Raw genomic sequence first — 15,964 nt, forward strand, 5'->3', positions numbered from 1 at the left:
AATTCACATTATGGCCTATGGCGGTGCCGTCTGCGCCCAAATTTCCAGTGCCTTTTTTTTGCCTTATTGGGCAGGTAGTGCTGTGATAGCAGCCTGCATTGAGTCATAGCTGCAGAGTCTCTTGTGATCATATACATGCAAAAAAAGCGTCTGGAAAAAAGGGCACGAGATAGCAGAATACTAGTAAATTACTGATATTCTACTACTTAAAGTACCCCTGACCTGGTCTTAAATACTTTTAAAATTGTTTTATTACTGGTGCTGTGACTTTGTCACAGCACCATCCTCCACCCATCCAGCGCCCTCTGTGGCCCCGTTCTGGCAACAATATGCGCCATTAACTCCGCCCCTCCACTCGTGACTTTAGGTCCGTATATGTTTCACTGCACACAGCGTGCAGGGTAGCTGTGCTGTGTGCACGCTTGTGTTAATCGAAGGTTAGAAGGATATCCAACCTCAATTACCACAAGCCCACACACAGCGCAGCTCCCCTGCACGCTGTGTGCAGTGAAACAAAAAAAGGAACTAAAGCGGCAGGTGGAGGGGGCGGAATTATGGACGCGCACAGAGGAGGAAGAACTGCCACTTCCTCCCCGCTCATATGGCAAAAATTACAACTGAACAGAACGAGGGCCACAGGGGGTACTGGAGGGGGGAGGATGGTGCTGTGACTGGTGTCACAGCACCAATAGTAAAACACTTTTAAAAGTTTAAGGTGGGGGGGGGGGGTACTTTAATTCTGATAGAAAAATATCTGTTATCTTCACTGATACTTTACTATGACCTAACCTAACCCTACTTTCACACAGTACCCTGCCTCTAGCGATGCCTAACCATAAAGGTGGTCACACATTATACAATTAAAAGATCCAATTTTACACCAATTTGATAATTACAAATTGGTTGTCCCAATAAAATCGAAACTTTTTTTTGTTTGTTCAAGAAATCTGATCAAATTTCCCATTTTATTCAATAAAAGAAGATTGGAAGTGTTGGATTTTTCAGATCAATTTTTATAAAAATTGTATGGTGTGTGGTAGTTTGTCAATTACTTGATGTACAGACCCAAGCGATTTTTTTTCTGAGCTTTCAATCATTTCTTGTTATTGAATGCAGAAAAATTGAACATAGGTGTGTGGCCCATTGGTCAGATTTTCGAGATGTCACAATAAAATCAGAAAAATTGATAGCTATTCTTGAATTGAAAAGATATTTAAAAAATTGTATGGTGTACGGCCATCTTAAGACCTACACTGGTGGTGCCTAACTTTAACTTCTAAGGACCTAACTCCTAACATTAAAAAACCGAGCTGCAAAGCCGTGATTAGCAGCAATATGGGGAAATTTTAGTGCGCCTGCTATTTATAGCTGCAATTTGCATTGCGGGTAGCCCCGCTATCTAATCGGGCACCTTTGGGCGCCCAAATTTTCCCATTTTGACACTATTCACAGGTTTTTACATGATGCAGCTATATCTAGCTACTTTGTGTAATGCCTGGTACACACCATGCAATTTACCGTCAGATAGACTGCTCAAATCGATTATTTCCGACAGGTCTTATACGACATCTGATCCGTTTTTCTGATCGATTTTGTATACAAGTTAACAGAAAATCGATCAGAAAAACAATCGGAAATCAGATCAGACCAGTCAAAAATAATCGATTCAACTTGTCTGATGGGAAATTGCATGGTGTGTACCAGGCATAAGAGCTGAAGAAACTCTGATGACTCCTTTGTGCCCTCTACTGGTGTACTGCAATGATGGCACGCTGCACTGAATCTGTACTGTGGAGAGTGTGAGGATTCCTCTGCCTATCTCCAGAGCCAGAGCTGTAATAATAGTGTTATTGAGATCTGTTGGGAGTATGGCGACTACTCTCTATACTGATGCCAATGGCAACTACAGTGTCAGAGGTGCAAGAAGGGGATGGGAAGCAGCTTGTTACTGATTACCCCCAAGCACTCTATACATAGCAATCCCTGCCAATGGCAACTACAGTGTCAGAGGTGCAAGAAGGGGATGGGGAGCAGTGTGTTACTGATTACCCCCAAGCACTCTATACATAGCAATCCCTGCCAATGGCAACTACAGTGTCAGAGGAGCAAGAAGGGGATGGGGAGCAGCTTGTTACTGATTACCCCCAAGCACTCTATACATAGCAATCCCTGCCAATGGCAACTACAGTGTCAGAGGTGCAAGAAGGGGATGGGGAGCCGTTTGTTACTGATTACCCCCAAGCACTCTATACATAGCAATCCCTGCCAATGGCAACTACAGTGTCAGAGGTGCAAGAAGGGGATGGGGAACAGCTTGTTACTGATTACACCCAAGCACTCTATACATAGCAATCCCTGCCAATGGCAACTACAGTGTCAGAGGAGAAAGAAGGGGATGGGGAGCCGTTTGTTACTGATTACCCCCAAGCACTCTATACATAGCAATCCCTGCCAATGGCAACTACAGTGTCAGAGGTGCAAGAAGGGGATGGGGAACAGCTTGTTACTGATTACCCCCAAGCACTCTATACATAGCAATCCCTGCCAATGGCAACTACAGTGTCAGAGGAGAAAGAAGGGGATGGGGAGCCGTTTGTTAATGATTACCAATAATCCAAGTATCTATAGAAGTGATTATTATGAGCACAGGACCAATAGAGAGCTAATACTGTAGTCGAGGGAGGGTCCTTCGGGGCCCCGATGCGGTCGCAACCTCTGCAACCCCTATTGCTATGCCCCTGGAAATGAACCAAGCACCATGTTTAGCCCTCAGGGCATCTTAATAGCACATTTAATATGCATGCCAACAATCTGACTCCGTAATAAAAAAAAAGTTACATTTTACCTCTTCTTTTCACATTGAAAAGTTTTGCAGAGGGTTTGTTAGCCCACTTCCTAGGTCTGCCCTACTGCAGAAGTGTCAGGCACAGAAGGAGTGATGTATTCCATTTTTTGCACACATTAGCAGAGAACAAACAAAAAGCTTTGGAAGAGCAGGGGGTTGGGTAGATAATACACTGTGCTTCAAAGAGTTTAGAGAAGCCACAGATGCTATCTTCACATGTTCCCCTAGATAAATAATGGGCAGCTAAAAGGGAAGGGGGAACATGGCAGCTCCTATAGCTATTAGGAACCAGGAAACAAAAGTGGTGCTTGGCTCCCTTTAACCTCCTGGTCGATAATCCCGAGCTGAGCTCGGGGTATGTCGCGCAGGAGGAGTTCTCAGGCCCTGGTGGGCCTATTTGCATAATTTTTTTTTGTTACACGCAGCTAGCACTTTGCTAGCTGCGTGTAACTTCCGATCGCCGCTGATCCGCCGCTACCCGCCGTGCCGTGCAGCCCCCCCCCCCTCCCCGACCCCTTGCGCAGCCTGGCCAATCAGTGCCAGGCAGTGCTGAGGGGTGGATCGGGACTCCTCTGATGCTCGCTACATGATTTAAAAAATAAAAAATTTTTTAAAAAGTGCTGCGCCCCCTCCTGAGCGATGTAATTGTATCGCCCAGAGGGTTAAGGTGATCATACATTGGATAATCGCCATCAGATCGACTATCACCAGATAGATACCTCTCTAATCAAATCTAAACAGAGAGAGACCTTTTTCCAGCACACCCACTGCAGACAGATTTTCAATTTCAGAAATCGTCCTGGCGCTGCCACCTCTGCCTCTCAAGCCACTGCCTTTAGCTGCCAGCCCCTACCCCATGTAATATCATTATAATTATTTAGTATTAATGTAGCGCCGACATCTTACGCAGAGCTGTACAGAGTATATTGTCTTGTCACTTGATATATATGTGTGTGTGTGTGTGTGTGTGTAGTCTGTGTATAGTGTGTGTATGGTATGTGTGTGGTGTGTGTGAGTGTATGTGTATGAAGTGTGTAGTGTGTGTGTGTAATGTGTGTGTAGTGTGTAGTGTGTGTGTGTGTGTGGTGTGGGTGTGTGTGTGATGTGTCTGCACTGTGTGTATGTGTATAGTGTGTGTGGTGTGTGTGTGTGTATGGTGTGTGTGTAGTGTATGTATGTGTGTGTGTATGTGTGTGTATGGTGTGTGTGTGTATGGTGTGTGTGTGTGGGGGGGGATTTGTGTGTGTGTGTGTGTGTGTGTGATGTGTCTGCACTGTGTGTATGTGTATAGTGTGTGTGTATGTATGTGGGTGTGTGTAGTGGTGTGTGTGTGTATGGTAGTTTGTGTGTGTATGGTGTGTGTGTGTATGTGTGTGTGATGTGTCTGCACTGTGTGTATGTGTATAGTGTGTGTGTGTATGTATGTGGGTGTGTGTAGTGGTGTGTGTGTGTGTATGGTGGTTTGTGTGTGTATGGTATGTGTGTGGGTGTGTAGTGTGGGTGGGTGTAGTGTGTGTGTATGATGTGTCTGCACTGTGTGTGTGTATAGTGTGTGTGTGGTTGTGTTGTGTGTGTGTGTGTGTGTGTAGTGTGTGGTGTGTGGTATGTGTGTGTATATAGTGTGTGTGTTTGTATATATAGTGTGTGATGTTTGTGTGTGTGTGTATGTATAGTGTGTGTGTGTGTGTGTGTATAGTGTGATGTGTGTGTGGTATGTGTGATGTGTGTGTGTGTATAGTGTGGTGTGTGTGATGTATGTGTGTGTGATGTGTGTGTATGTGTGGATGTATGTACTGTGTGTGTATAGTGTGGTGTGATGTGTGTGTGTGTATATGTGTGTATGTATGTACTGTGTGTGTGTGTGTGTGTATAGTGTGGTGTATATGTGTGTGTGGTGTGATGTGCGTGTGGTGTGATGTGTGTGTATGTGAGGTGTGTGTGATGTGTGTGTGTGTGTGTATGTGTGGTGTGTGTATGTGTGGTGTGTGTGATCTGTGTGTGGGGTGTCTGTCTGCTCGCCTACTCCAGTGTCATCCAGTGTCATCTTTTTGAAATGCCACTGCGGACGCCTGTACCGTTTGACACTGACGCATGTAGTGACGTTAGTACATGTGGTGGTGTCACATGGTACAGGTACTTACGGTGGCAATTCAAAAAGACACCAGACACAGGAGGTGTGGTTCCTGCATGACAGGTGAGCCTGCAATACTCACCACGGTGCCGGCAGGACACATACACATGGGGGGAGAGCGACCACAGTCCGTTGGTCATAGGGGGATTGAACGCCATTACCTCCATGCACCCAATCGAGTGCTTTCAACCGAGATATTCCAGTATGTCAGACTGATCATTTTGATCGATTCGTCCAGAAATCAATCACAATTGGTTGCGTGGCCATGTTGCGGCATCAATCTCTGCCAGATTCCATCATTATGATCGATTTGGCCGGATACAGATGCTGAAAATCGAGTAATGTATTGGCATCCGTACACTATTACCTTTGTGAATTAAAGCGGACCTGAACTCAGATCTTCCTCTCTGCTCTAAAAGATAAGCAACAGCATAATAACCTTTTAAAGGGAAACATTTCTTTATTGCCACTAATAGAAATCCTGCAATAAATCTGCAGTTTGTCTGCTTCCTGCTTTTACAGAAGCAGACATAGGGTTAAAATCCTGTGCTTACAAATTAGCTGCTCTGCTGAGCGGACACAGCTGAAAGATCAAATTACAACTTGTGATTAGTCACAGATGAGGGGGAATTAAAAAGGCAAAACTCTCTGAATACATACAGGGTGCATTTCTCTGTTTTCCTTCTGTCCTGTGCAAGAGTTCAGGTGCACTTTAAGCTGAACTGTAATCATTATGTTTGTCCTCATCTCCTGGCTGCCTGCAGGTCTGTGCTTATCCCAGAGACTTCGAGGTGTTCCGGATATACCTGTCTGCCTATCACCGCGGCATAGCCGACTGGCTGAGCTCCGCAGCCCAACGCAGCGTGGAGACCAACGACATCTACTTCATCCTGGACTTCAACAGCAACGTCTACTGCAGGTCAGTCTCTGGCTGCGGAGGGGAAGGCGTGAGGCCCAGGGTGAATAGAATGATGGGTATATGTGCTGCTGGGAGAGGCATGACACTGTACACTGCTAGGGTAGACGAGGCATGAGGCACGCTGAGGAGTGATAGACTCATACTCGGGACGTGACGTGTGATGCGAGAAGGAGCTGGAATTATCTGTAGCTAAGCTTAGCTTCCTTCCTCTGGGGAAACTGGTGACATGTGAATTAGTCGCCCTGTGATTCCTGACGCCCCCACAAGCTTTGTGTCCTTGTGCCAGGATTAGAGAGTTGTGAGAATTCTGGCAGGATTTGTAACGTTTGTCATTCCTGTTATCCCTGAACTTTGGCACAGCTCGTGTCCCCGTGACGCAGGACACACGTCACACATCTGACACGCCTCCTGTCACATCTGACACGCCTCCTGTCACATCGGACACGCCTCCTAACTTTTCTGTGTATAACTATGGAATATCAGTGAGATGTAAAAAAGTCTCAGCTGATGAAGAATTATGCAGATTTTTTTTTTTCAATTTAGGCATCTTAAAAATAGACCCATCGAATGATGGTGGGATTTGATTAGTCCACTTGTAAGCTGCATAAGGCTTCTTTTACACTGCAAATCATAATTCCGATTTGTGATTCTGATTTGCGATTTTCACCGGATCAGGGGCAAACCCAGGATTTTTAAGGGGGCTATTCCTGAAAGGTCTCCTTTAGGGCCCGTTTCCACTATCGCGAATCCGCATGCGTTGCCCGCATGCGGATTCGCACAGTCAGTACAAGTGGATGGGACTGTTTCCACTTGTGCGTTTCCCCGCACGTTTTTCTGTGCAGAAAAAATCTGCAGGGTAGGGGCCTCAGAATTCGCCTGCGTGTGGAATGCAGGCGAATCGCACGCAATGTATTTAATAGGGAAATCGCATGCGTTTTCCCCATGCGTTTTTTGCCGCGATTTCGCATGCGATTTCGCATAGGTAACCATGTTAATTCACACAGGCAGTGACATGGTTAAAATCGCATACAGCCTTACCTATACGAAATCGCGGCAAAAAACGCATGCGGAATCGCACCCGCATGCGATTTGCCTGCGGTGATTCGCCGGCGATTTCGTAACGCTATAGTGGAAACGGGCCCTTAGCCACGCACAATAGAGGATAATAATATGGTAGGACATCATGCTGGGTACACATAATGCAATTTCCTGTCCGACTGACTGGATCTGACGATTATTTTTGACGTGTCTGATCTGCTCCCGATTGTCAACGGGATCGATCAGGAGCAGTTTGGATACAGATAATAATGAGGACAGCCGACATTGCTAATGAAGGGGAAAGTGAAGCATTCACACAGCAGGGCTGTGCTCATACCTTCTCATACCTGACTCTGTGCTCTGTTAACTGCCCCAGAGCTGCTCCATGCTCTCTATATCCAAAGTCAGCTGTAGCAGGGAAAGAAAGGGGGCGGTGCTGTGAGCTGCAGGATGCCTGCAGATATTCTGTTGTCTCAACTTGTGCCTGTCCCCAGACACTGCACCTGCCTGAGGGGGGATTCTGGGCAGCTGTAATCCCCCCCGCGTTTGCCTATGCAGATGCTAGCAACACAAGAGAAAAAACGCAGAAAAAAACACAGCATGCAGAACTTTTTTTTAATCACATCAAAAATCGGAATCACATGTAGTGTAAAAAATCCCAAAATTTTGCAGAAAAAAAACTGCATAGATTGTAATTGAATTTAGATATGAACGCAAGTTGCATTCTGTGGATCGATTAAATACGATCTTTTCTTTTGATCTGAATGCTCTTATGGAAAATAAGATAATTTGTTAATATCACACCTTGAACGGGCCGGTTAAGGCGGACGGCTGCCGGTGTCCGCCGTCTTCGTTTTGCCGCCGTCATGCACCTCTTCCTGCGCTGAGCTGAATGGAAGCGTTCATCTCAATGCATTTATTATTGATTGCGCAAGCGCTACAGTCATTGTTATTGATTTATAAATCGCCAACATATTCTGTGGCGCTGTACAAAGTAAGAAACAAACATGGAGTACATAATAATACAGACAATATACAGGGGGTTGGACAAAATAATGGAAACACCTTGCAAAATCAACAAAATATATTATAATATGGAGTAGGTCCACCTTTTGCAGCAATTACAGCCTCAATTCTCCGAGGTATTGATTCATACAAATTGTGAATTGTTTCCAAAGGAATTTTAGCCCATTCTTCAGTTAAAACACCCTCCAGTTCTTTTAGAGGCGATGGCGGCGGAAATCGACTTCTTACTTGAATCTCTAATAACGACCATAAATGCCCAATAATGTTGAGGTCTGGGGATTGTGGTGGCCAGATGAGATGCTTCATTAGAATGATCCTCGTGTCGTTCTTTAACAATTCTAGCTGTATGGATTGGGGCATTATCATCTTGAATGATGGCATTCACCTCCGGAAACGGTTCTTGAACCATAGGATGAACTTGGTCGCCCAAAATTCCTAAATAGTCTCGGCTGTTAGTTCTTCCATGAAGGGAAATCATTGGCTCGGCGGATTTCCAAGAAATAGCACCCCAGGTCATCACAGTACCCCCGCCATGTTTTACGGTTGGGAGAAGATAGTCTGGATGAAATGCTTCTTTCGGCTGTCTCCAAACCTACACTCGGCCGGAGGTCAGGAATAAGGTAAACGATGTGCAAAGCACATCGTTTACCTTATTCCTCCGTTTACCTTATTCCTGACCTCCGGCCGAGTGTAGGTTTGGAGACACCCGAAAGAAGCATTTCATCCAGACTGCCTTCTCCCAACCATAAAACATGGCGGGGGTTCTGTCACAGAAAATAACATTTTTTCACTGCTCAAGGAATCAATTCTGGTGGTTTCTACACCACTCTAAACGCTTTGAAACATTTGCCTTTGAGAGCAGAGGTTTTCTAATTGCAGTTCTTCCGTGGAATCCAGATTTGTGCAGCTCCCGACGAACAGTTTTTGTGGAAACTGGGTTCTGTAGGTGTTCCTTCAGCTCTGCAGTGATTTTAGGAGCCGTGGTCTTGTGAGCTTTTCTAACAATTCGATTTAGAGTCCGACGGTCTCTCTCAGACAACTTCGACTTTCAGCCACAACTGTGCTTTGCGGAGGACGTTTTTCCTCCTCTTTCAAAGGCAGTCATTACTTTTGAGACAGTACCTCTTGAAATGCCAAGCATTCGGGCAGTTTCTGTTACTGTAGCGCCTGCCATACGAGCACCAACAATTTGGCCTCTTTGAAAGCCTGAGAGATTTGCCATTTTTATAAATTATAACCAACTTTGGTTTAAAAATCTGTAAAAAACAGTTATTTTAATTAAACATATCAATTAACAAAAATAATAAACAAAAAAATTAACATACGTCAAGTTTAGATTAAGACATGTTCAAAGATGATGCCAAAATGTTAGGTGTTTCCATTATTTTGTCCAACCCCTGTACAACGCGAATATACAAAATACAGCAAAGAAATGAACAGCGCTACTTAAAAACAGATGAGTGCCTACCTGCAAAAAAGTGCACACCCCACTCATGGGATTCAAATACACAATGAGCACACATACAACCTGTCTACCACTTGGAGGATGTTAGTTTCCTATAACAATTTGCAATTTGTTAGGTACTTGTCCCTCCCACTGTCGAAGAAGTCTTTCCTCCATGGGAGGGGACCTAACACTAACTAAATTCTACCTATGCATATGCATAGCCTGGGCGCGCTACCAGTAAAATTGAGAATTGCGCAAAAAAAGTGGGATCAGCGCATCATCAGGCGGCCTCCGAATGGCCTCAGCTCAGAGATGCGCTGAGCCCCCCCAGAAACTGCAAACGCACCTTGTTTATACAAAATACAGAGTTGGTACAAAATACATAATTGGTAATTACAGTGCAAAAGTAACGCGATTAATAAATTGTATAGCAAATTCTAAGACAACAAAGGGTGAGAGAACCCTGCCCTTGCGATCATATTTTCCAAAACACTGCATGCAGCTTCTGGCGTTGGTAGAGTTCACGGTTCTAAATACCCCTAAGGTTTCAAAACGATGGGAAACCACGCCAATGGCTTTTCTGGTCGGTATCGTAAAATCGTTTGAGCACGCTGAAATGAGCTGCCGGCAGCACTTTTTCAGACTTTAAGCGAAAGCTCACATACTTACCTAGTGTTGTTTTCTGCCACCAGTAGTACCCTGTAATATCTCTGAGCTCTCATCTCTCTCCAGGGATGTCCTGTCCAAACCAGATATCTCGCCTCTCGTGAATCCTTCGGAGCTAGGCCCGCTATTATCCAGGGAAATGCGGACGACGCTGGAGCAGCAGTACGCCAACCTCATACAGGTAGTGGGCGAGCCACACGGCCATGTTTACGATTATCCTGCTCTATCGTAACGCCCCCACTCACACAGTCTTCTGTATCCGTCAGAATCGAGTGTCGCAACGTCTGGAGGAAGAGCTGCGGGTGGAGCAGGAGCGATGGACACAAAACTACCCCACCGACATCATCGTAACCAGCTTCAGCACCAGGATCATTCAGGTGAATCCAACGACTATCTCTATAGTTCACAAACAATGCAGTCTTTATATTCTCGATAAATTGTAGTCCAGGCTAAGCACTGCACGGTCCACTTCCATCCTTTCACCGCAGATTTGTTCTGTATGAGAAATGTCGGCATGATGACCCATAACATCTTCCTTACAGATCATGAAGACACACGTGGAACGGGCGCCACTAATCAATGAAGGATTTGGCATGATGGTGTCACAAACCTGCCTGAAGTGCTTCTCGGAGTTCCTCCACAGGTATTCCTCAAGGACAGATGGGGGGGGAGTTCTAGAAATAACTTAGAACCTCCCTTTGAAAATAAAGCTGCATGATATGACCACTAGTTTACCGAGCATCAACCTAATCGTTTAATTGTCCTATACAGCCAGTGTTTGATTTCTGCACATATTATCTGCACTTGTGTTGTGTCTATAAGCTCCTACACATGTCCAACATGCACGCAACACAACAAACCACACAACCTGGAGAACCACATGACCTGTATGTCCACAAGCCTAGACGGCTAAACAACGAACTCAATTAACATACTGCACACGCAGGAGGAATGACGGACTACACATTCAAAACCAGTATAAATCCTTCAAACAACTTGTACACATGCACCAACTGCATGATATCAGACCAACATAGATCCGACAGTTGGATTGGGCAAACCGCCTGTTATAGGTTGCTTGTCAAGTTGCTTGCACGCGCACACATGCCTGATTATCATTCAACAGACTAAAGTCAGTTGATAATCAGGCTGCAGGTTGGTCCGTGGGTACATATATATAAATCTCAAGGGTTCTTTACAGCTATCAGGGAAGTATTGGCAGATGAGCTTATTTTGGGTCCCTAATACTACTACTAATCCCATCTATCATAGTATACCTCACACCAGGGGTATAACTACAAATCATAGGGTGCCGCAGCAAATCTTTGTTGGGGTTCCCTTAAAGGACCACTGTCGCAAAAATCTTGAAACTTAAAATGTGTAAACATATACAGATAAGAAGTAGGTTTCTTCCAGAGTAAAATGAGCCATAAATTACTTTTCTCCTATGTTGCTGCTGTCACTTACAGTAAGTAGTAGAACTCTGGCGGAACCAACAGATTTTGGACTAGCTCATCTCCTCATGGGGGGGGGGGGGTTCTCTGGGTTCTCTTTATTGTCAAAAGCACTTAGTGAATGGCAGTTGATCCGTCCAACTGCTAAAAAAGTGTACGGTGAGCAGGGAGGCTGGCCAGCATTTTTTTATGAATCTTTTTCAAGGAGTGTCTTTAGAAAGAATAAAGGCCATGCTGTGAATCCCCTGTGGAGAGATGGACTAGTCCAAAATCAGTTGGTAATGTCAGATTTCTGCTACCTACTGTAAGTGACAGCAACGTAGGAGTAAAGTCATTTATGGCTCATTTTACTCTAGAAGAAACGTGCTTCTTATTTGTATGTCTTTACATATATTTTACATTTTAAGATTTTCGCGACGGTGGTCCTTTAACCCTCCTGGCGGTTTGTTAAAATCCGCCAGGGGGCAGCACAGCCGTTTTTAAAAAAAACATTTTCTTTTATCTCATGTAGCGATGATAGCCGCTGCTCAGCGGCATCCCCCCAGCCCCTCCGATCGCCTCCGGCGATCAGAGATCAGGAGATCCCGTTCAAAGAACGGGATCTCCTGGAGGGCTATCACGTCACCGATGTCATGACGTCAAAGGGGACTCCGATCCACCCCTCAGCGCTGCCTGGCACTGATTGGCCAGGCAGTGCACGAGGTCTGGGGGGGCGGCTGTGGTGCGACGGATCGGCGGCGGCGATCGGATTGCACACGCAGCTAGCAAAGTGCTAGCTGCGTGTAGCAAAAAAAAAAATTATGCAAATCGGCCCAGCGGGGCCTGAGCGGTGCCTTCCGGCGGCATAGCCCGAGCTCAGAACGGGTTTACCGCCAGGAAGGTTAATGTTCACAACCTTTCCCTTGTCTCCCCTTGTTGATCCTCACAACATGGTGGTGCATCCTACGAGGGTCATAAAACAAGCGTGGTCATCAGGATCTTCACATCCGTAACACCTGATCTGGAGCATCAGAGAAAGGGAAGGTTAGTAGGTGGGGCCCTCCGACAGAGTGGGGTAACTAGAGATTATGGGGCCCACAGATGTAGGCACTCTGCCATCTGCCCCTACTCTATAGATAGGAGATGACTAGGCAATTTACACTCCTGTGCAATCTATCTACACTGCTCCAATACGGAGAAGAGAAGCAGCTCGGACACCAGTCTGATGCTTCAGTGTCATTTCTAATCCAAAAGGTACAGCAAGGTTACATTAGGAAGTGAATAAGGACGGCCTGACAGCCGTTTCGCAGATTCCCCTGCTTTCTCAGAGGCCAAAGGCTAATGAGATGGATGAAGAGGGCCCCTAGTGGGCTCCACTGGTGCGGTCACAACCTCTGTATCCCTATTGCTGCGCCACTGGTTCTACCACCTTAGCCATCACCATTCCCAAATCCCCCTAGTGAGATGGGGCCAAAGGCCATGACAGACAAAAAGGGGAGGCAAGGGAAGGGGTATGAACATTGGGGGGCCCATTATAGTTATACTTGGGGGCCGCATGAATTGCAGTTACAGCAATGCTTACTCTCATTCTTTTAAGTTTTAACCCAGGTTATTTAACTCCTTACGGACCGCCGTAATTGAAATCTACCGTTTCCATCGCTCCCGCCGATCTTCCCGCTGAATCCCAGCCGTCTTCTGCCGCAGCTAGTGGCTCTGCCTGTCTCTATGACGGCAGAGCCCTGTGAGTCGGTCAGGAGCCGATTTCATTGGCTCCTGACCCTGTCTATTAACGTAAGCCACTCCCATTGGCTTACATTGAAAGAAAGGGTCAGGAGCCAATAAAAGTGGCTCCTGACCGGCTCACAGGGCTCTGCCGTCATAGAGACAGCAGAGTGGGTGGCCCAGGATCCCGATGCGCGGCGGTGATGGCGGGTATGTGTGGCGGTCTCTGGTCCTTAAAGGGGCAGAGACTGCTGGTACTTAAGTGGTTATGAAACTGGAAGGAGAAGTCCACACACAGGCTTGATCAAGGAACGATGAGAAAACTTGTATTGTTCTCACTCACGTTACGACCAGGGCCGGTGCTAGCTACAATCTCTTATTTGTTTCAGCTTCCACAAATCAGTGGAGAGGTTCCATTGTGAGCAAGACGGTGCCATAGAGAACATCGACAGCTTCATCTGCCGCGTCATCAGCATCGTGAACTGCTGCCCGCCATTCCGGTGAGACGCCCGCAATTATAGGGAACATTAAACAAAACTCCCTCGGCTCGATGGAAGAGTACAATTCACCAGTCTATGCACCACATACTAATCCTGCAAAAGTCAGGAGACCCACATGTACTCAGAAGCAACTCAATAAAATTATTATTTAGCATTTATATAGTGCCGACATCTTCCGCAGCACTGTACAGAGTACATAGTTTAGTCACTTAACTGTCCCTCAGGGGCGGCTCTCAATCTAACCCCTACCATAGTCATATGTCTATGTATGTATCGTGTAGTGTTTGTATAGTAGTCTAGAGCCAATTTAGAGGGAAGCCAGTTAATTGGCTATCTGTACATTTTTGGGATGTGGGAGGAAAACAGTGCCCTGAGGAAACCCACACAGACATGGGGAGAACATACAAACTCCCTGCAGCCAACAGTTCTTATGGGGACACAAGGGGTCCCATTTGTCAGAGATGTGGATGCAGTGATAGGATATGGGTTACTTGGATGGTTACTGCAATACAATGTGCTGCTCTACTTGGTGGTTTTCTGCAGAGTAATGATGCCTGTGTATGCTACTGGTCGAGTGCAGTGATTTGTACATACAGGGCCTGATCCAGTTCACCTTTTTCTTCTACGTTTTCTCCTAGGTGATATTTCACATCTTATCAATAAAATGCCTTTTAAGCCTCAATCAAGCAAGAAAATACTCAGAATATTTTTAACAGTGCTTTTTCACCTACTTTTTGGTACTTTTTTTCCATTGCAGAGAGCTGAAAGTTATTTTAACCACTTTTTCCACCACTACGTCATCTAGGACTTCATCTAAGCTACGAGGACGTAGATATAAGTCGTGTAGCTGAAGCACAGGTGTGCACTAGTGAGCTTGCTCCTGTGCACATCTCCAGCACTTTCTGATGCAGCACTAATTGGTGAAAGGGAATATATCTTCCCTGAGCCAATAAGATTGATTTTTACCATTAAAAATACTTTTATTTTCTCAGTTCATAGTGAAAAATACACACTGTAGGATTATTTCAAAATCAAATATCTTCACCATAAATTGTGACAGAAACATAATCTAAGTTTTGTGATAAATGGTAGAAATAGCTAAACAAAATTTGTGGGTTTTATCTACAGTAGCGCTTTTTATTTTTAAATTGGAATTAGTAAAACTGAGAAGTAATGTGTTTTTTCCCCCTCTTTTCCTATTAAAATGCATAGAAAACAAAATAGTTCGAGGGAAAAAATGCCACACAATGAAAGCCTGGTTAGTCTTGAAAAAAACAATATATATTTAATTTAGGTGTCATAAGTAGGGATAGCATTATTGCTGATTAAATAGGGACATAGCTAAAATGTCAAAACTGCTCTATAAGGGGGAAAACATGGTCTGGATGCGAAGTGGTTAAACAGAAGATGAAAAATGATCTCTTAGGAGAAAATGTGAATTGGATCAGACTCACTGTGTATACATGCACCCCCCCACACACACACACACATACTGTATATACACACTGCTTACACAAACACACACACTGTGTACACACACACACACACAGTACACACACACATACAATACACACACCCTATATATACACACTGCTTACACAAACACACACACACACACACACAGTACACACCACACACCCTGTATATACACACTGCTTACACAAACACACACTGTGTACATACACACACACACACACACAGTACACACACACCCTGTATATACACACTGCTTACACACACACACACACACCGTACACACCACACACCCTGTATATACACACTGCTTACACAAACACACACACTGTGTACACACACACACACTGTGTACACACACACAGTACACACACACACACACAGTACACACACACATACAATACACACACCCTATATATACACACTGCTTACACACACACACACACACACACACACACACACACACACACACACACACACACACACACACACACACACTGTACACACACTGTACATACACACGCACGCACGCACGCACGCACGCACACCACACACACACACACACACACACACACACACACACACACACACTTATACAGGATCTTCTCAAAAAATTAGCATATTGTGATAAAGTTCAGTATTTTCTGTAATGTACTGATACACATTAGACTTTCATATATTTTAGATTCAAATACACACATCTGAAGTAGTTCAAGCCTTTTATTGTTTTAATATTGATGATTTTGGCATACAGCTCATGAAAA

At 45.0% G+C, this 15,964-nt stretch overlaps 2 protein-coding genes across 2 annotated transcripts in view; one reads left to right on the forward strand and one right to left on the reverse strand.

Moving 5' to 3' along the window:
* The window catches only part of LOC137528659 (RNA-binding protein Nova-2-like), a 271,521-nt gene that overhangs the window by 165,041 nt on the left and 90,516 nt on the right, over positions 1-15,964 (reverse strand). The window lies entirely within an intron of this gene.
* The window catches only part of EXOC3L2 (exocyst complex component 3 like 2), a 69,910-nt gene that overhangs the window by 33,808 nt on the left and 20,138 nt on the right, over positions 1-15,964 (forward strand). The window contains exons 4-8 of the mRNA XM_068249270.1: positions 5,741-5,895; positions 10,139-10,253; positions 10,339-10,449; positions 10,615-10,715; positions 13,617-13,727. Coding sequence (XP_068105371.1) covers positions 5,741-5,895; positions 10,139-10,253; positions 10,339-10,449; positions 10,615-10,715; positions 13,617-13,727 — 593 coding nt within the window. The remainder of the gene's footprint in view (positions 1-5,740; positions 5,896-10,138; positions 10,254-10,338; positions 10,450-10,614; positions 10,716-13,616; positions 13,728-15,964) is intronic.

The sequence above is a fragment of the Hyperolius riggenbachi genome, chromosome 8 (genome assembly GCF_040937935.1).
Source record: "Hyperolius riggenbachi isolate aHypRig1 chromosome 8, aHypRig1.pri, whole genome shotgun sequence".
NCBI classification, from domain to species: domain Eukaryota; kingdom Metazoa; phylum Chordata; class Amphibia; order Anura; family Hyperoliidae; genus Hyperolius; species Hyperolius riggenbachi.